Here is a 21,283-nt window from a genome sequence, read left to right as displayed (position 1 = left end):
GGAGGCGTGTTCCGGCGCAAAACTGCCCTGGTGCTATTTTCCAGTTTTAGAAAGCAATAGCGCCACAGACCAGGAAAAAAACAGTCTAAAGACAGTGGCGCGTTGCGCGTTAGTGATATGGTATTTTAAGGGCGCGTGCTTGGCCATATGCAGTGTGTTAACGCGCATACACTTTGATTCTCTAATAATTATAAACAGACGCAGCAGTTTTCATTTTTGCAAATCATACATTATTACAAGGAAAAATATTAACACACGAGGGAGGTTGTGTCCGTGAAGATGTGAAAAAGATACGCCTGTTTAACCGAAGCTAATTTGGGTGGGTTTCTCCCATCATCCCCATTGTCACTTCTCTCTGTGTTTTACGGCCCTGACGAGAACGTCGGTCTCTTTGGCTGTGAACTGCTCCTGGCGTGCGCTGGCAAATCCGCCGTTATAATAGCAATCCGCCGTGGAACAAGCGCGTCTGCTCTTAAAGGGAATGTGAGAGGACGCTCTGATTGGTTTATGTCACGTTACGCCCAAACCACACCTATGAATAATGAAGCTACTTCAGACCAACCCCTTTTAGATTTGCGCTGGGCGCAAGAGTCATTTATCCGCCGGGAAAATAGCAACAGCGCCGGGATCCGCCCACAAAGTTACTTGCGCTTTGCGCTTTGACACTTGCGTTTCAGATCGTTAAAATAGGGCCCTCAGTGTCTGTGTGTGTGAGAGAGGAGGGGGGGCTTTATTTTAACCCTTTCTCTGCTGTGTGGGACTTCTCGGGCACTTTTGGGGCCCTTAACGTGCTTTGAAAACTCTTGAAACTTTGCACACAGGTCAGAACCTGCGGCCATCAGGGCCGGCCTGAAGCTGGTACCCGGGCGTGGCAGGGGAGCTCAACAGCGCCCCCTTGAACGTGGTCCGAAAACTTGGTCCATATATCAAACATGTTTGCATGTAATAATATGAAACTCGGTACACATATAGATTTAATCGGGCCGAACAACTTTCGTGTTCTAAGTTTTACGCCAGTCCAACAGGAAGTCGGCTATTATGGGTTGTTTAAAAACGAATCCCCCTGGAATTTTATATACTCCTCCTAGAAAATTATTTCGATCGCCACCAAACTCGGTCAGCATGAAGTCAAGACATTGAGGATGCTAAATTGCGGACGGATTTTTGATATCTCGAACGGTTTGGCCGTGGCGAGGAAACGAATTTATGGCGAGAAAAGAGAAACACGATGTGTTATAACGTCTTCATACATTAACTGATCTTGATGAAACTTCAGTAGCGTGTTTGTTGTAAGAGGCCGATCACATGGATGTAACTAATGTGAGTCAAAGTTATAGCGCCACCAACTGGCAGCAGGAAGTGTGTTACTTTCAAGATGCTTTTGACTAAAGTGGGGGGGTTATTTTTACCTACAGTCACAAAACTCGGTATGTATTTTGTGCACATCGATCCGGACAACTTTCTCATTTACAGTCATTAGCTCCGACCAACAGGAAGTCAGATATTTTGGTTTGAATGTGGTTTTGTCTCTCTCTGACAGAGTTCCCCCTGCCATTCTCTGTGTGTGTGTGTGTGTGTGTGTGTGTGTGCGTGTGTGTGTGTGTGTGGGGAGGGGGGCAGAAAGACTCTATTAAAAATAGGTATATTGTGCCATCTAGTGTTTTATACTATGTATACATGTGTTTTTTTCTTTTAAACAAGTGTTTTAAAGTACAGTAATTTCAATGAATATATATTCCACATTTCATAGGAATTTTCGGTGTTGTGTACTTACAATGGCTGCTGATTTCATGTGTCCGTTCCATGAGACTGTAGGGTGTCTAATTTTTCATTTTAGGTTTCAGAAGGGTGCTCACGCATACTTTGTGGTTGATATGTGCCCTCGTTGCGCACTTTTGCAGAACCCACACTGATGCAAGCTCTAAAGCAGACTTCTTCTGGACCGTCAAAGCGGAGTTACGTTATTGCCCGTCGTGCACAGGAACCCTAAAGGCACCGGGGTGGCGGTTTATATATATATATATATATATATATATAAATAAATATAGCTGCAAGCAGCGATGGAGGGCCCAAGCCGGTGGCACCGCCACCTCTGTGCCTTTAGTGCAACTAAAGGCACAGGGGTGGCGGTGCCACCGGCTTGGGCCCGTAATCGCTGCTTGCAGCTATATTTATTTATATATATATATATATTTATTATTATTTTTCTTACGACTATTCGGGCACTTTTGGGTCTCTTAACGTGCTCAAAAACTCTTGAAACTTTGCACATGGGTCAGAATCCGCGGCCATTAGGGCCGGGCTGAAGTTGGGACCCGGGCGTGGCAGGGGGGCTCGACAGCGCCCCCTGGAACGGGGTCCGAAAACTTGGTCCATAAATCAAACACGCTTGCATGTAATAATATGAAAATCGATATACTTATAGATCTCATCGGTTCATATATCCTTCGTGCTTTTACTTTTTACGCCAGCCCAACAGGAAGTCGGCTATTTAGGGTAGTTTAAAAACGCATGTTCTGGCATTTGAAATACTCCTCCTAGAGAATTCATCCAAACACCACGAAACTCGGTGTGCATGAAGTCAAGATATTGAGGATAATAAATTGCCAGGGGATTTTTGATATCTCGAACAGTTTGGCCGTGGCGAGGAAACAAATTTATGGCGAATATTGGAAACAGGAAGTGTGTTATAACTTCTGCATACATTAACTGATCTTGATGAAACTTCAGCAGTGTGTTCGCTGTAAGAGGCCGATCACATGGATGTGACTATTGTGAGTCAACGTTATAGCGCCACCAACTGGCAGCAGGAAATGTGTCACTTTCAAAATGCTTTAAAATCACCCTCTTATTTTTACCCGATTTGCTTCAAACTTCATCTGTATAATGTAAACACACGGCAGATGTGGACCTGTGAAAGGATTATTGATATCTTAAATACTGTTGCCATGGCAACGCATCAAACTTTAATATTTTTTTCTGATGTTTTTGAGACTCTTAGAATGCTTGAAATTGGATGAAACTCGACAGACACATTACATTTTTAAGCTAGTAGATACGTGCAACGTTTCAGAAACGGGCGTGGTGAGGGGCTCAGTAGCGCCACCTTTAGTCAAAAATGGGGTATTAGTTTTACCTACAGTAACAAAAATCTGTATGGATATTGTTCTCCTCGAGCCGGACAACTTTCTAATTTACACTCATTAGCCCCGGCCAACAGGAAGTCAGATATTTTGGTTTGAATGGGAGAAAATCTGAGAATTTTGCCAGTCTCTCTCAGTGTCTGTGTGTGTGAGAGAGGAGGGGGGCTTTATGTTAACCCTTTCTCTGCTGTGTGGGACTTCTCGGGCACTTATGGGGCCCTTGACGTGCTCAAAAAACTCTTGAAACTTTGCACACAGGTCAGAACCCACGGCCATCAGGGCCGGGTTGAAGCTGGTACCTGGGCGTGGCATGGGGGCTCGACAGCGCCCCCTGGAATGGGATTTGAACACTTGTCCATATATCAAACACGCTTGCATGAATAAGTATGAAACTCGGTACACATTTAGATATCACCGGGCCGGAGGGAGGGCACACACACAGACAGCCCCCCCCTTTTCTGTGTGTGTTTGGAGGGGAGCAGAAAGACTCACACTGATACAAGCTCTAAAGCTAGGGCTGGGCACGGAGTCTCGATACTTTTTAGGTACCGAACGAATTGCCTCGATACTATCGAGTATCGAAAAATGACATGTTGTTCGGTTCCAGATTTCGATACCTATAAGGAGTTAACTCGTCAACGTCAGTGCTCAAACAAATACATATGAAATGCACAACGACACACATAAAGTCGCTCACGCACATACACACAAACTCTATTCACACGAAACACGCGGAACTCTCCGCGCACACTCATATGAGACGCGAGCACACACACATAATACCTTAAAGATGTGGAAAAATCGATCAAAAGTGTGGGTACATTTCTCCAGGCTCGATGCCAACCGCGCGCGATGCTGTATTTGCGGTAAAATAATTGCTGCAAAGACCGGCACCACGACAAACACGATGAAGACCTTGACAGTGCACGGAGTAAACATAAGAGCAGAAAGTTGCTCCGTCTTCGACTGGTAAATGAAGAGATATCTTGTTGATCACTCGGACAGTGTTTATATTGCAATAAATAATAACCTACTGAATGTACACTGCCGTTCAAAAATGTGTTGGTTAGTCAGAATTTTTTTTCAGTAAGGATGCATTAAAGTTATCAAAGGTGACATTAAAACATGTGTAATGTTACAAAATATTTCGTTTTTAAATAAATGCTTTTCTTTTGATTTTTTTATTCATAAAAGAATCATGAAAAAAATTATCATAGTTTCCAAAATATTAAGCAGCAAACTGTTTTCATATTTCTGAAGGGTCATGTGACACTGAAGTAATGATTTTGAACATTCAGCTTTGACATCACAGGAATAAATTACATTTTGAAATATATTAGATACGATTTTAAATTGTAATACTATTTCACAATATTACTAAAGTTTTACTGTATTTTTTTATTCAAAAATTCAGCTTTGGTGAGCATGAGCGCTTTATAAAACATTTTTTATTCCTTTGTGCACTGGCTAAAGAGCATGAGTCAAACTGAAAAAATAAAAATAAATAAAAAATAAAAGTTTTTCTGAGGTAATATGTTATGTAATCTTGTTAAAATAGATTTCATAAAATTGGTATCGAAAAAAGTATCGTTAGGAATAGGGGTGTGACGGTTAGTATATAACCGTGAGACCGACGGTTATAGTTAAACACCGTCATTAGAACTCTATAACCGCCAAAACCGTGTTATTCAAATATTTTTTACAAACATAAAATAAAATAAAAATAAAAATAAATTTTTTTTAGATAGGATCATAATATGCGCAATACATCAGGAGACATGGTTTTTACCACTTAATGAAGTTTTGTTTTGTAAATCGTCAGAAATGATTTTTACCACTTCATATAAGTTTTGCTTTGTAAGCCTTTCCTTAAAGCGAATTTCGTTTTGTACAAATTGTCCCTTAATTTTAATAAATGTTTCATCAACCAATTGCATGTATTTAATAATATAGCAGACAATATAATAACCGTGACATTGAGGCGCCGCGTTCACTTGCATTGCGTTGTGAACTAGAGCGCATCTCATCGTAAATGAATGAAACTATGCCTATGCCTCATGCATTAGCATTAAATATCTTTGCTACATCCTTTCTAGACGGGTGCGGCTTTGAGAAATCTTGGAGATCTCCCTAATAAACGGAGGTCTGAAATATCTGCCCCTTTACCGATCAGAGCGCGCGCTGACACGGAGTTAACCCGCTATCTCCAAGAAGAACCAATTGACTCTACGGCTAATCCACTAGCATGGTGGGGAGACACACGCTATCCGCTCTTAGCAAAATTGGCACGTAAATACATGTGTATTTGTGCTACAAGCACAGCATCAGAGCGAGTTTTTAGCACTGCGGGTAACATAGCCACCCCTGTCAGATCGTCACTAAAACCGAGTAAAGTGAACATGTTGGTGTTCCTGTCACGGAACTTTGAAGTCGAAAAAGATTAGGAATTTAAAATGTCATTGCACTTTTTTTGTTTCCTGTATTTAGTTAGTTTAATTAAGGTATTATCACAACAATCGTTGTTCGACTTTTTTTTTCTTTGATAAAGGTATGTAGATTTTATCATTTGTAATTTAGGCCTACTCATTCATTTTTATGCAGCTCTTATATAATTTAAGCAGCCTACGTTTTTAAAAGGATTTGTTTAGTGTGTGTGATTTATTTAAAACAAAGCATGTTCATTGCTTTTTTTTTTTTAAGGATTTAAAAAAAAAAAACGACGGTTATGTTACGAACCGTCACATTTGACTCACATCATAACCGTCATCACCAATTCTGAAACCGGCACACCCCTAGTTAGGAACCGGTATCGAAACTGAGGTATCGAAATTGGCACCGGATCGAAAGATTTTGAACGATGCCCAGCCCTATCTAAAGCAGACTTCTTCTCGAAAGTCAAAGCGGGGTTACGTTTTTGCCCGTCGTGCACAGGAACCCGAAAGGCAACGGGGTGGCGGCTTTTTTTATATATATATATATATAAATATAGCTGCAAGCAGCGATGGAGGGTCCAAGCCGGTGGCAGCGCCAGCCCGGTGCCTTTAGTGTAACTAAAGGCACCAGGGTGGCGGTGCCACCGGCTTGGGCCCGTAATCGCTGCTTGCAGCTATATTTATATATATTTAGGGCCCAAGCCTTGAAAAGGCGAAGGCCCTATTGTTTTCCTTCGGATTATTCTTCTTTATTATTATTATTATTATTATTATATTACTACCTTTTGGGCACTTTTGGGGGCCTTAACGTGCTCAAAAACTCTTGAAACTTTGCAGAAATGTCAGAACCCGCGGCCATTAGAGCCGGACTGAAGCTGGTACCCGGGCGTGGCAGGGGGGCTCGACAGCTCCCCCTGGAACGGGGTCCGAAAACTTGGTCCATAAATCAAACACGCCTGCATGAAATAATATGAAACTCGGTACACTTATAGATCTCATCGGTTCATATATCCTTCATGCTCTGACTTTTTACCCCAGCCCAACAGGAAGTCGGCTATTTGGCGTAGTTTAAAAAACACATGCAATGGAATTTAAAATACTCCTCCTAGACGATTCAACCAATCACCACGAAACTCGGTGTGCATGAACTCAAGACATTGAGGATGATAAATTGCCAGGGGATTTTTGATATCTCGAACGGTTTGGCCGTGGTGAGGAAACGAATTTATGGCGAATATTGGAAACAGGAAGTGTGTTATAACATCCTCATACATTAATTGATCTTGATGAAACTTCAGCAGTGTGTTCGCTGTAAGAGGCCGATCACATGGATGTGACTATTGTGAGTCAAAGTTATAGCGCCACCAACTGGCAGCAGGAAGTGTGTCACTTTCAAAATGCTTTGAATTCACCCTCTTTTTTTTACCCGATTTGCTTCAAACTTCATCTGTATAATGTAAACACAGGACAGATGTAGACCTGTGAAAGGATTATTGATATCTTTAATACTGTCGCCATGGCAACGCTTTAAACTTTTATATTCTTTTTGGATGCATTTGAGGCACTTAACATACTTCAAATTGCATGAAACTCAACATGCATATCAAATTTATTGTCTAATAGACATGTGCGAAGTTTCAGAAACGGGCGTGGTAAGGGGCTCAGTAACTCCACCTTTAGTCAAAAATGGGGTATTAGTTTTACCTACAGTAACCAAACTTGGTACGTATATTCTTCTCTTCGATCCGGACAACTTTCTAATTTACAGTCAGTAGCTCCGACCAACAGGAAGTCAGATATTTTGGTTTGAATGTGTACTTTTTGGAGCATTTTCCCTCTGCCCCTCTGTGTGTGTGAGTGTGTGTGATGAGGGGGGCTAGTTTAGTTTAACCCTTTCTCTGCTGTGCGCAAAATCTCTGGCACTTTTGAGGGCCTTAACGTGCTCGAAAACTCTTGAAATTTTGCACACAGGTCAGAACCCGCGGCCATCAGGGCCAGGCTGAAGCTGGTACCCGGGCGTGGCAGGGGGGCTCGACAGCGCCCCCTGGAATGGGATTCGAACACTTGTCCGTATATCAAACACGCTTTGCATGAATTAATATGAAACTCGGTACACATATAGATTTAATCGGGCCGAACAACTTTCCCTAGGTCAAGTTTTACGCCAGCCCAACAGGAAGTCGGCTATTACGGGTTGATTCGAGAACGCTTGCTCTCGCATTTGAAACACTTCTCCTAGAGAATTCATCCGATGACCACGAAACTCAGTCAGCATGAAGTCAAGACATGGAAGATGATAAATTGCCAGGGGATTTTTGATATCTCGAACGGTTTGGCCGTGGCGAGGAAACAAATTTATGATTAAAAAAGGATGCATAAAGTGTGTTATAACTTAGTTATAGTTTTACCTACAGTTACAAAACTCAGCGTGTATATTGATCTTATCAAGCCGAACAACTTTCTAATTTACAGTCATTAGCTCCGACCAACAGAAAGTCAGATATTGTGGTTTGAATGTGGATTGTGTCTCTCTCTGTCTCTCTCCCATTCTGTGTGTGTGTGTGTGTGTGTGTGTGTGTGTGTGTGATATTTTGGTTGGGTGACAGTTGTAGGTTACAGTTTGACAAGAGTTTATAGTTTAACAAAAGCACAATGTTGTGCTTTATTGCGAGTGTACACAAATATAGAGAAACACTTTGAATGATGTCCTGTGTGAACAAAATGACGGAGTATGTTTTTATGTCTCCATTCGATCGAGCCACACACACACACACACACACACACACACACACACACACACACACACACACACACACACACACACACACACACACACACACACACACACACACACACACACACACACACACACACACACACACACACACACACACACACACAGCATTCCAATCTTAACATCGCAGCATGTTCATTATAGCCTTAATAAAATTTAATAATAAAATAGTCAACCTAACATAAAAAAATTACACTGCTCTTTTTAAATAGTCAGTTCTACAGTTCGTACCGTTCACAGTAAGCACCGCTCCACTGTGATGTTTCCAAGCATATATATGTATATATATATATATATATATATATATATATATATATATATATATATATATATATATATATATATATATAATTAAAGCTGCAAGCAGCGATGGAGGGCCCAAGCCGGTAGCACCGCCACCCGGTGCCTTTAGTGCAACTAAAGGCATCAGGGTGGCGGTGCCACCGGCTTGGGCCCGCAATCGCTGCTTTGCAGCTTTAATTATTATTATATTACTACCTTTTGGGCACTTTTGGGGGCCTTAACGTGCTCAAAAACTCTTGAAACTTTGCACAAATGTCAGAACCCGCGGCCATTAGGGCCCGACTGAAGCTGGGACCCGGGCGTGGCAGGGGGGCTCGCCAGCGCCCCCTGGAATGGGATTCAAAAACATGTCCATATCTCAAACACGCTTGCATGTAATAATATGAAACTCGATACACATATAGATCTCATCGGGCCGAACAACTTTCGTGCTCTAAGTTTTACACCAGTCCAACAGGAAGTCGGTTATTATGGGCTGTATGGAAACGCATGTTCTGGCATTTGAAACACTTGTCCTAGAGAATTCATCGGATGACCACGAAACTCGGTGTGCATGAAGTCAAGACATGGAGGATGATAAATTGCGAGGGGATTTTTGATATCTCGAACGGTTTGGCCGTGGCGAGGAAACGAATTTATGGCGAATATTGGAAACAGGAAGTGTGTTATAACATCCTCATACATTAACTGATCTTGATGAAACTTCAGCAGTGTGTTCGCTGTAAGAGGCCGATCACATGGATGTGACTATTGTGAGTCAAAGTTATAGCGCCACCAACTGGCAGCAGGAAGTGTGTCACTTTCAAAATGCTTTGAAATCACCCTCTTATTTTTACCCGATTTGCTTCAAACTTCATCTGTATAATGTAAACACACGGCAGATGTAGACCTGTGAAAGGATTATTGATATCTTAAATACTGTCGCCATGGCAACGCTTTAAACTTTTATATTCTTTTTGGGTGCATTTGAGGCTCTTAACATGCTTCAAATTGCATGAAACCCAACATGCATATCAGATTTATTAGGTACTAGGCATGTGTGAAGTTTCAGAAACGGGCGCGGTGGAGGGGCTCAGTAGCGCCACCTTTAGTCAAAAATGGGGTATTAGTTTTACCTACAGTAACAAAAATCGGTATTTATATTTATCTCCCCGAGCCGGACAACTTTCCAATTTACAGTCATTAGCTCCGACCAACAGGAAGTCAGATATTTTGGTTTGAATGTGATTTGATGGGAATTTTGCCTATTCTCTATCAGTGTCTGTGTGTGTGAGAGAGGAGGGGGGCTTTATTTTAACCCTTTCTCTGCTGTGTGGGACTTCTCGGGCACTTTTGGGGCCCTTAACGTGCTCGAAAACTCTTGAAACTTTGCACACAGGTCAGAACCTGCGGCCATCAGGGCTGGGCTGAAGCTGGTACCCGGGCGTGGCAGGGGAGCTCAACAGCGCCCCCTTGAACGTGGTCCGAAAAACTTAGTCCATATATCAAACACGTTTGCATGTAATAATATGAAACTCGGTACACATATAGATTTAATCGGGCCGAACAACTTTCGTGCTCTAAGTTTTACACCAGTCCAACAGGAAGTCGGCTATTATGGGCTGTATGAAAATGCATGCCCCTGGAATTTGATATACTCCTCCAAGAAAAATTATCCTATCGCCACCAAACTCGGTCAGCATGAAGTCAAGACATTGAGGACGCTAAATTGCGGACGGATTTTTGATATCTCGAACGGTTTGGCCGTGGCGAGGAAACGAAGTTATGGCGAGAAAAGAAAAACACAATGTGTTATAACGTCTTCATACATTTATTGATCTTGATGAAACTTCAGCAGTGTGTTTGTTGTAAGAGGGCGATCACATGGATGTGACTATTGTGAGTCAAAGTTATAGCGCCACCAACTGGCAGCAGGAAGTGTGTTACTTTCAAGATACTTTTGACTAAAGTGGGGGGGTTATTTTTACCTACAGTCACAAAACTCGGTCTGTATATTGTGCTTATCGATCCGGACAACTTTCTCATTTACAGTCATTAGCTCCGACCAACAGGAAGTCAGATATTTTGGTTTGAATGTGGGTTTGTCTCTCTCTGACAGAGTTCCCCCTGCCATTCTCTGTGTGTGTGTGTGTGTGTGTGTGTGTGTGTGTGTGTGTGTGTGTGTGTGTGTGTGTGTGTGTGTGGGGAGGGGGGGAGGGAGGGAGGGCACACACACAAGACAGCCCCCCCCTTTTCTGTGTGTGTTTGGAGGGGAGCAGAAAGACTCACACTGATGCAAGCTCTAAAGCAGACTTCTTCTCGACAGTCAGAGCGGGGTTACGTTATTGCCCGTCGTGCACAGGAACCCGAAAGGCAACGGGGTGGCGGCTTTTTATATATATATATATATATATATATATATAAATAAATATAGCTGCAAGCAGCGATGGAGGGCCCAAGCCGGTGGCAGCGCCAGCCCGGTGCCTTTAGTCTAACTAAAGGCACCAGGGTGGCGGTGCCACCGGCTTGGGCCCGTAATCGCTGCTTGCAGCTATATTTTATATTGTTTTCACAATACACATTATTTCAAAGCAGCTTTACAGAAAACCATGATGTTATGGCTTATAATATTTTAATATCATCACACTTTATAGTTTAATTTATCAGATTAGAGCTGAGTGATTTAGAGATTCGAGATTTTGTGACGATACAAACAATCAAGCGGTTGATATTTGCTATAGTATATGTCGCTTAACTTGAGTTAACCGTTTTAATGCTGATAAAGTTGGACAAACAGTAAAGGTATCATTTATTATTATTTATTTCATTGATTTAAGTTAATAAATTGTTATGTGGGGATGCTGAAATTTTCAAACCTGTGAGGTTTTATACAATTTATAACAATTTGGTGTAAATTGACATGCCTAATTATTATTTGGTGATGCGTGTCACAAGTGATGCATTTGAATGACAGGGTAAAAAATGTTGGTTGTGTGAATATCATATACAGTAACTGCCTTATGGAAAAGAGCCGCGTGAAGATCAACATTTCTTGGTGTTCCACGGAAATAGAAAACTAGTAAATAGTGATTTTTTGCGTGACTTCTCAGGGTTTGTTTTCTGATCCTTGTGTCTTCTGGTGGTGGGGATTTCCCAGCATTCAAAGCTCTTCACAGAAAACATCTGACTCACAGAGAAGTGTGGGAGTTTCCTCATAGTCAGTCTGTGAATATGAATATTTCAGCGATGATAGAAACAGTTAAAACCACAGGATTCAATGCAGAACGAAAACAGATGATGAATTCTGCTGAACTGTGAACGTCACTACATGAACTTCAGCTACTGTGGAGATCTGAGAATCATTTGGGAACCGAACACTGCTGTCTGTGGCTTAGAGATGTATACAGAATATTGTGCCTAAAAATTAACAACAACATTAGCTTTTTGTTTATTAAACTGTTCTATAAACTCAGTATCACATTGTGCTGATATTCGGGAAACACAGCACACTTACTCAGGTGATATACTCAGCTCAACCATATCATGTAAAAAATTAGGGCTGTCAATCGATATATATTTTTTATCGCGATTAATCGCATGATTGTCAGGAGTTAACTCGCGATTACTCGTAATTAATCGCATGATTGTCAGGAGTTAACTCGCGATTACTCGTAATTAATCGCATGATTGTCAGGAGTTAACTCGCGATTACTCGTAATTAATCGCATGATTGTCAGGAGTTAACTCGCGATTACTCGTAATTAATCGCATGATTGTCAGGAGTTAACTCGCGATTACTCGTAATTAATCGCATGATTGTCAGGAGTTAACTCGCGATTACTCGTAATTAATCGCATGATTGTCAGGAGTTAACTCGCGATTACTCGTAATTAATCGCATGATTGTCAGGAGTTAACTCTCGATCACTCGTAATTAATCGCATGATTGTCATGAGTTAACTTGCGATTAATCACACATTTTTTATTTGTTCTAAATGTACCTTAAAAAATTTTTTTTTCAAGAATGTAATACTCTAATCATTATGGGCATGGATAAATATGGATGCTTTATGCAAATATATGTTTATTATTGAAACCATAGTCAACATAGAGCATGAAGACGAGACATGTTTCAAAGAGAGAGAGAGAGAGAGAGAGAGAGAGAGAGAGAGAGGTGTGCACGCCTGCTGGGAGAGCAGTACCGGCAATTCTCAGAAACTAAATAAGGTTTGGGCGCTTTAAAAAAATAAATAAAATAAAAAAATACTAATAATTAATTGCGCGTAAAAAAAATTTGTGCCATTAATATGATTTTGCGTTTTGACTTTGACAGCCCTAAAAAAAAAAAAAAAGACAAACGCGACGCGCATAATCGATCATGTAAATTCCACATTTTTATCATAGACGATACACATCGCACATCACTAACCTTTAGGTATGAAATTGCCTGCATTTACATGACATTGATCAGGTGACCCAAACCTCATGCAAGCAGGAAAAAAGCACATGGATTCCGATATTCTCAGATCGGTTTCACGCCTCATTCATAATGTGGAAATAAATCTAATATGAATCGTGTGTGGATGGTGTGGAAAGCAAAAGCTTGTATTATCATTTCGTTTGCATCCATTGCAAATCACACGGTTTTCCTTTTCAGTCTAAGTTTCTCCGGGTCAGTGCGTCTACCTTGGGTGCAAATGCATTGGTGACACAAACAACTGCGGGTCCATTAGGCTGCTGTCACTTCTCAGTTTACAACACACAACCGGCACTGTGTTTACGAGGAAACTCGCCGAATGCACAGCGACTCTAATTGAATTTGGACATCGTTATCTATTATTTGTGGTGCATAATTGTGGCGTATCTCCCCCGTAGTGATAAAATAAAATAAAATTCTGTATAAAATTTATAGGCAGGACAAGTATTTTGTATAGGCTTGGTTTGCAGAGAATTACAAACATATATTCAAACGCACATAACTATAGAATTAATTCTTGATGCGCACGTGAGCGCCATCAGTGTTTCTCACAGGTTCACGTTTAAAGTCTGTGTAGAGAGAACGGTGTCATCTTAGCGGCCCCTAATTTAATAACTAATTATCCTTTCAACGGAAGTGAATCAATCAAAACTAACTTTAGCTGGAAAATAACATTATTCAAGAACCGCTATAAAGCCAAAACAATCTGTTCCCTTAAATTATACGTTTATCTCTGTAAAGCAGCTTTGAAACAATCTACATTGTTAAAATCGCTATATAAATGAGGATGACTTGACATAAAATGTTTAGTAGAGTATGGTTTGGTAAACATCCGAATCATTTGTAAGCTGACTACGCTTCAATCATGTATGCTGTTCGCTGTCAGTCAGGAGCTCCTGTAGAGCGTGTGCCTCACGTACCCAGTATGAGGTGGTCGTGTTCGCTGTCGGTCTCCGAGCTGGAGCTGGACTGAGGACTGTGGGGTCTCTTGCGGGACGGGTGGAGCGAGGGAAGCTGCGGGGGGCCGATGGCACTGGAGCTCAACACCGGCCCGTGCAGGAGCTCGCGGTTCTTCGGGGGTCGGCCCGGGCGCTTGGGGGGCCCGGAGGCTTTAGGGTTCTTCTTGGAGAAGAGGACAGATGTGCGCCGGCCGACCTCAGGAGCCAGAGCTGAAGACGACGTGCTCAGATCTACAGAGACGAGGAGAAGATGGGACATTTGTACATTTAAAAAGAACAATCACATCACTTAAAGGGGGGGTATAATGCCCTTCTCACAAGATGTAAAGTAAGTCTGATGTCCCCAGAGTGTGTGTGTGAAGTTTTAGCTCAAAATACCCCACAGATATTTTTATATAGCATGTTAAAATTGTCACTTGTTGAGAGTGAGCAAAAACACACCGTTTTGTGTCTGTCCCTTTAAATGCAAATGAGCTGCTGCTCCCGGCGCAGAGGGCGGAGCTTCAAGAGCGTGTGTGTGTGTGTGTTAGCAGCTCCGATTACCTCCCACAGATACCACTGAAAATGTTTAAAACTTTTAGCCTTTCATGTTCAAACCGGAGTCAGAAAGATGGAGAGACTCAAGAAGAAGAGACAACATGTAGAAGAACAGGACATTTCTGAATGGTTAGTTGATGAATTTATGTAGTTTATGTGTAGTTATCTTCTAGTCATTGATTAGCATATTCTGTCATGATAATCTATAAATCATGTTCCCGGGGACGGGGTTTATGTAAATTTTACATAACGCGAAGAAGCTTATTGTAGTTCCTACCAGCCGTTTGTTGTAGTCCTTAAAGCATTTTCTGTAAAATAAAATATCTCCTTTTGCTTTGAACTTTGAGCGTTGTAACTTTGCAGATGTTGTTTATGATCAAACAGCAACATTACACACTAACTACAGTTAGAAAAGTAACATACCGTATTTTCCGGACTATAAGTCGCATTTATTTAGAAATGTATTTCATAAAATCCAAGACCAAGAACAGACATTTAATCTGGAAAGGTTATTCAGCTGCACAACAGCCATAGAAAGTATATAATCTGGACACAGCGACCCCATAGATTTCAACGGAGAAAAGTGAAGCCCATTTGAAGCACTCACTTCCTGATCGCCAGGCGTACAGCGCAGACTCAAACTGAGCTTGGTGACGTAGATGTGACGTGAGTCTGACAGCTGTCAGTCTTCTAGTCGCTGTGCGGAGAGAAATCTGATTCATTCCCTTCCGAATCTCGCAGAGACGGAGAGCGTGAGCATTAGCTGTCCATGAGCTAGCAGCGGGAGCAACTTTATCACTTCTCTCTTGACTTTATCAGACGTTTTGCTCCACGTCCCCCCGATTGCCTGCTTCTCCGTCGGTCTATACGGTAGTTTCTCGACTGTGCGACAGAGAGTCACGTGGTTATGACACAATCGTTAGCCTATCTTTACAAAAACGGCTTCTACGGGGCCATAGCGTAAGGTACAAGGTAATGGAGCCTTTTATACATTGTCGAGTTTCTTTAGAAATAAATAATGGACAAATGGAGTCTTTAAACGCCTCAGATGTAAAGTTATTCGCTGTCAAAGTGACGCCAAAATGAATGGGAGTCAATGGGATGCTAACAGCAGGTGAAGTTCTGCTACGATGGCGGCGCCCGGGGAGGCTTCAGTTTCCGGCGGATGGATTACCCGCTTGACAACAGCACACAGAACAACAGCTGAATAGTGTCCGGTGTGTTAGCGTAACACATTAACAGTTATTCAGCTCCACAACAGCACACAGAACATGCTAACTAACACTAACCTGGGAGGCTGAATAGGCTAAACTAACATTAGCCAGCGAGTCCAACAAGTTACCGGTCAGCAAGTTCACCAAGCTCCCGATCTCACTCCTCAACACTGAATACATTGAGTTCTTCCTCGGTGTCGCTTCTGAACAACTCCGCTAACTAGAGCGCCCTCTCGCGGCTGTAGACGGTAATGTTTTCTCTTGGTTCATCTCAGGCAGTATGAATTCATTTTGATATATAAGTCGCACCTGACTATAAGTCGCAGGACCAGCCAAACCATGAAAAAAAGTGTGACTTATAGTCTGGAAAATACGGTATGTGTGCGGTGCAGGAGACGCTATTGTGCTTTCACACATGATTTGTTTGCAGTGCGCAACTGATCCGCAGCTGTATACACAAACACAACATTTATACACTATTTTTATTTCAAATACAAAAGTTCTCACCAACTTTTATATATATATTAAAAAAAAAATTGTCCGCATTACGATTCTCTTTGTATACAGTAAACGTGAATACGTCTATAAACGACTGTATAACTAAACAATACATTTAAACAACGCATTCAATGCGCTACTTCTATATAGGTTTATATATTAAGTTGCTCAAGCAATTGGCAAAACATTTAAACATGTACTTAGTACTGTTAAAATCGCAAACATTTAAAATGAAAACTTACAATTGAAAAAAAAAAAAAAAAACAGCCAACTCATACCTTTTAATTTTACAACCTTTTATTTTGCATTTAAATGTTTATACAAGAAATCCTGTGGGTCATAAAGAGCTTGTTTGTCCAGCTCCGCTAAGAGACGAGTGCCATCCCGTTATCGGTCTCCTTGTTGAGGTAAGGTGCGGTTTTCTTCGCTTTACCCCGGGCTTAAAGTAAAAAGATGACTGTGAAAAATAGTATAATTTAATTAAATGCATTTATGGTGAGATTACTAAATTTTCATGTCAATGAAACCAATGCACCAGGAATGCATTGCCGGACCGCATCAATGTGCAGTGAACACATGTTAGCATGGGCAACAATACGCACCGCAATGTGTGAACCAAGCGTCACGGCGTCGGGTCTGCTTTAGGACTATCTCTAGGCACCTCTCGGTTTGATCACGATTCAGTACTGCGATGCGATGATAAAACGATTAACAATGCATCTTTTCTATACAGATTTTTTAGGTACTTGATACTTTTAAAGCGAAGTATTTGCAATGAGCCAAAATTAATTTACCGTATTTTCCGGACTATAAGTCACTTTTTTTTCATGGTTCGGCTGGTCCTGCGACTTATAGTCAGGTGCGACTTATACATCAAAATTAATTCATACTGACTGAGATGAACCAAGAGAAAACATTACCGTCTGCAGCCACGAGAGGGCGCTCTAGTTAGCGGAGTTGTTCAGAAGCGACACCGAGGAAGAACTCAATGTATTCAGTGTTGAGGAGTGAGATCGGGAGCTTGGTGAACTTGCTGACCGGTAACTTGCTGGACTCGCTGGCTAATGTTAGTTTAGCCTATTCAGCCTCAGGTATATGTTCTTTATGCTAATGTGCAGCTGAATAACTGATAATGTGTTACGCTAACACACCGGACACTATTCAGCTGTTGTTCTGTGTGCTGTTGTGGAGCTGAATAACCTTTCCAGATTAAATGTCTGTTCTTGGTCTTGGATTTTGTAAATATATTTCTAAATAAATGCAACTTATAGTCCAGTGCGACTTATAGTCCGGAAAATACTTCCAATATATTTTATTAATTAAACAAATGTAAGTGGTTTGGCAATAAATGTTGCGATAGAGTTTGTAATTCGCTTTTCTAAGTTGGGTGGAAGGGTAGATCTCGTTGCGATGTTATTAATTCTGCGGGGAATTCCAACACTTTCTCTCTGGATCTCCCAGCGCTGTGTAGTAACAGTATCGCGTGATGAATATCGGCCCGCGAGTAAACCTGTTCTGAGCTCGCGCGGCGCAGAAGCTCAAACAAATAGCCCGGTTTCATAACTTTCACTTTGTTTGCCGTTTCTCGTATCGTATGTAACAGAAGCTGCAGCTCTCATCACCAGTGTGGTCGCAGTCTGGAGCCCTACTTGCAGGAAGTGTCCGGGTCCTTTTTCCGTTCAACTTCACAGAAGCCAAAGTTACGCTAGATGTTAAAGGGTAACTAAACCCCTGGTCAGAGCCTGACTCCACCCACTGGCAATATTTGAAAAATGCTGGAAAAGTGGGCAGAGCCCAACGGACGAACCGAGGGCGGGGCTGAGCGGGTGATTGACAGACCCGCAGTGAAGCAGTGATTGACAGACCCGCAGTGACGGAGTGATTGACAGCTGCTGTCAGACTCGATAAGATGGAGAGTGACTGGAGTGACACAAGTAGCTTTACAACAGAGCGGTCATTTAAAGTCGAGGACTTTTCTCCCCCACCTTCCCCTGAAGTGGACGAATTGTCTGTGGACATAGAGCCAAAACCATATAAATTCGAGCCGCAAGCTCAAACTGCGGTGTCGCGATCGGCATCCGACGATGCTAGCGAAGCGGCCACGCAAGAGAGAATGGGTCCAGTATCTGAGTGGATTATTATTACTATTGACCTCCGTTAAGCATATTTTGCCGCTATGTAAAAAAAAAAAATCCAGCAAAACGCACCGGCGGTTGTGGAGTCCATGCAAGAAGAGCAGCGTTTGGCACACAAGTGCATGTAAACACTGGCGCCTAATTTCCAAGTCTGGGGGAAAGTTATGCAGTCCAGCAGTGCTGTTGCACCCGGCAACACTACACCTATACCAGCCTAACCACTGTACTAAACACAGATAAAGCTAAAAATCTACACTATCCTAACTGATGCAATACTATGCTACTAACTAACTATGCTTCTAACAACACTAACAACTATGCTAAATAACTAGCTAGGCTACACAAAATAATCTAAATAACTATATAAATGCTATGCTTCAGAGAGTACCCCTACGTCAGAGAGTAACCCTACGTCAGAGAGTACCCCTACGTCAGAGAGTACCCCTACTTCAGAGAGTACCCCTACTTCAGAGAGTACCCCTACTTCAGAGAGTACCCCTACGTCAGAGAGTACCCCTACGTCAGAGAGTACCCCTACTTCAGAGAGTACCCCTACGTCAGAGAGTACCCCTACTTCAGAGAGTACCCCTACTTCAGAGAGTACCCCTACTTCAGAGAGTACCCCTACTTCAGGAGATTCCGTTTAACCTGAAGAGGGCAGCACTCAGACGTTTTTACACCATATATTTGAAAATTAAAACACTTTATACTCAAATGTTAAAAAAAGTACTCGAATCAATGAACAGCATTTATGAAGCTCCATTCTTACAGATCATTAACTAAAAAAAGTTGGTTTAGTGTTTAGTTACCCTTTAATGCAGAGGGTGCCGGGCGGACCATCATGCGTCTCTGTTATGGCGTCTTTGCGTTCCGTCATCATTACGTTATCAATGAACATTTAGGAATTGATTTTTGACATTCGTGATTCGATTCAGAATCGATTTCTTCCCCCACCCCTATTTAGCAGGGCTGGGTAAAAATATAGATTTCTCGATTTTAATCAATTCTCATATTTACGAACCGATATCGGTTCTTAAAATCCCATGAATCTGTTTTCCCACTTGAAGTGTTGTTGTTTCTTCAGCGTAGTGAAGCCTCTCCTCCATTGGCTCTGGTCTCCTCCTCTGCGCACCGCAGTGTTAGCAGGTATTGTGCTTGCTTTCGCTAACCTGGCAGACTTGCTTTCTAGTGGCTTTGGTTGAGGTATCGCCACACCTCGCTGGTCTTCCTGTTAAGCGCGTCACCTGACTTCAGTACTTCCTCTTTCTTGTTTCTGAGTTTCTACATCTGGCCTCAGGATGCTCTTAGATCTAATAACATTTACTCAAATCCTTTGCATGACTTTCACTTCATTTTTCTAATTCTTGAAAATAATAATTTTTTTCTGCAAGACAACAGCGAACTCCCTCCTGGAGTCACCAGCTCATCGAGACACCGCCTCTGTACAGCGTCAACTCTGTGGATTTCATAGACAACTGCAGTTTTAAAACAACAGCACGAGTCCATATTCAATTTAATATGCATATCTGCATTTTAACATAACACAGTCTGATAACTGAACGTCCCACATAAAATATCTCAACATTAGGCCAGTTTAAACATACCCTGCTCGTTCTAACCTTTGAAGTGAAAGACTTTAAACAGAAAGACACATATTACTATAAATGGAAGAAAGTGCAACATGGCGGAATAAGTCCCGCCTTCTAAATAAAAGAGCCAATGGCTGATCAGTAATGACTAGGGCTGGGTAAAAAATATAGATTTCTCGATTTTAATCGATTCTCATTTTTACGAACCGATATTGATTCTTAAATCCCAAGAATCGGTTAGGCTAGTCATCCGGTTTAGTTGATGAATGAATCGAACATTGTAGCGCGCGTCCCATCCAACAAATCACGATAATCTTTGTGCTTTGTTACTATTAATATGAATCTCAGATTTCAAATTATGTCCATTTCTTATGAAATTCAAAAACATAAATACTGTTTTGGCGCAGCTCAGCTCAAGAGAAGCACATGATCTTCTCTTCCGCCTTATTAATACCGGTTACAGCGTGAAATAAACATGAAAGAGCGTCTGAAAGTGTGTTAAAAGATAGAGTACAACTTATCGAAATATGTATCATGTCACATGGAATCGTCAATCAGTGTATCGTCAGTAAAATAAACAATGTCATGTAACGTCACATTTTCCTCAGAAAACCATATCCAGTGACCATAAACGCATTAGTCGGCTAGAAAAATTAACTCTAGAGAGGAGCATTTTGCTAAATATACGCACCATGTACATATTCATTATAATTTTTTATGTTCTTCAATATTTAATGCATGTTTGAATAAATCTGGCAGGTTTTTAAGACAGCCACCATTTAAATGTTTATATTTCACATTAAATTAAAAATAAATAAAAGTGTAATTTAAGTGTTTGTATACAAATCAGTTAATTTTTACCTTCAATATTCAATATTACAGTAGGCTAATGAAGCCTAGGCTACAACTGACCCCATAGTTCACAGCATTAGTTAAGAGTGGAGATGGTATGAAAATTTCATATCACGATTATAGTGAGCAAAATTATTGTGATTATCAATATTATCACGGTTTTGTTAAAACGAGATGAAAGTGTTCAAAAAGAACTGATGCTCACACTGAAAACATTTCAGCAAGTTTTATATCTTATTTCTATTCTGTGGCGTTTCCTTCATTATAATGACTGTCGTCATAGCAACACATTATACCACAGCGCACATCCATGCATCACAACGGGCGCGCGCTCTCGTTTCATTCAATGCCGTCTTGCGTCGCCTTTTTTTA

At 41.4% G+C, this 21,283-nt stretch overlaps 1 protein-coding gene across 2 annotated transcripts in view; it reads right to left on the bottom strand.

The window, feature by feature from the left end:
• brpf1 (bromodomain and PHD finger containing, 1) overlaps nt 1-21,283 on the bottom strand; it is a 72,760-nt gene that overhangs the window by 28,230 nt on the left and 23,247 nt on the right. For both annotated transcript variants that reach the window (XM_079637715.1, XM_079637716.1), the window contains exon 11: nt 14,048-14,317. In XM_079637715.1, the coding sequence (XP_079493841.1) occupies nt 14,048-14,317 (270 nt within the window). The remainder of the gene's footprint in view (nt 1-14,047; nt 14,318-21,283) is intronic.

Source organism: Phoxinus phoxinus, assembly GCF_949152265.1.
Source record: "Phoxinus phoxinus genome assembly, chromosome: 15".
NCBI lineage: Eukaryota > Metazoa > Chordata > Actinopteri > Cypriniformes > Leuciscidae > Phoxinus > Phoxinus phoxinus.
Note: the sequence above shows the minus strand (reverse complement) of the source record. Positions and strands in the feature narration are given on the sequence as shown.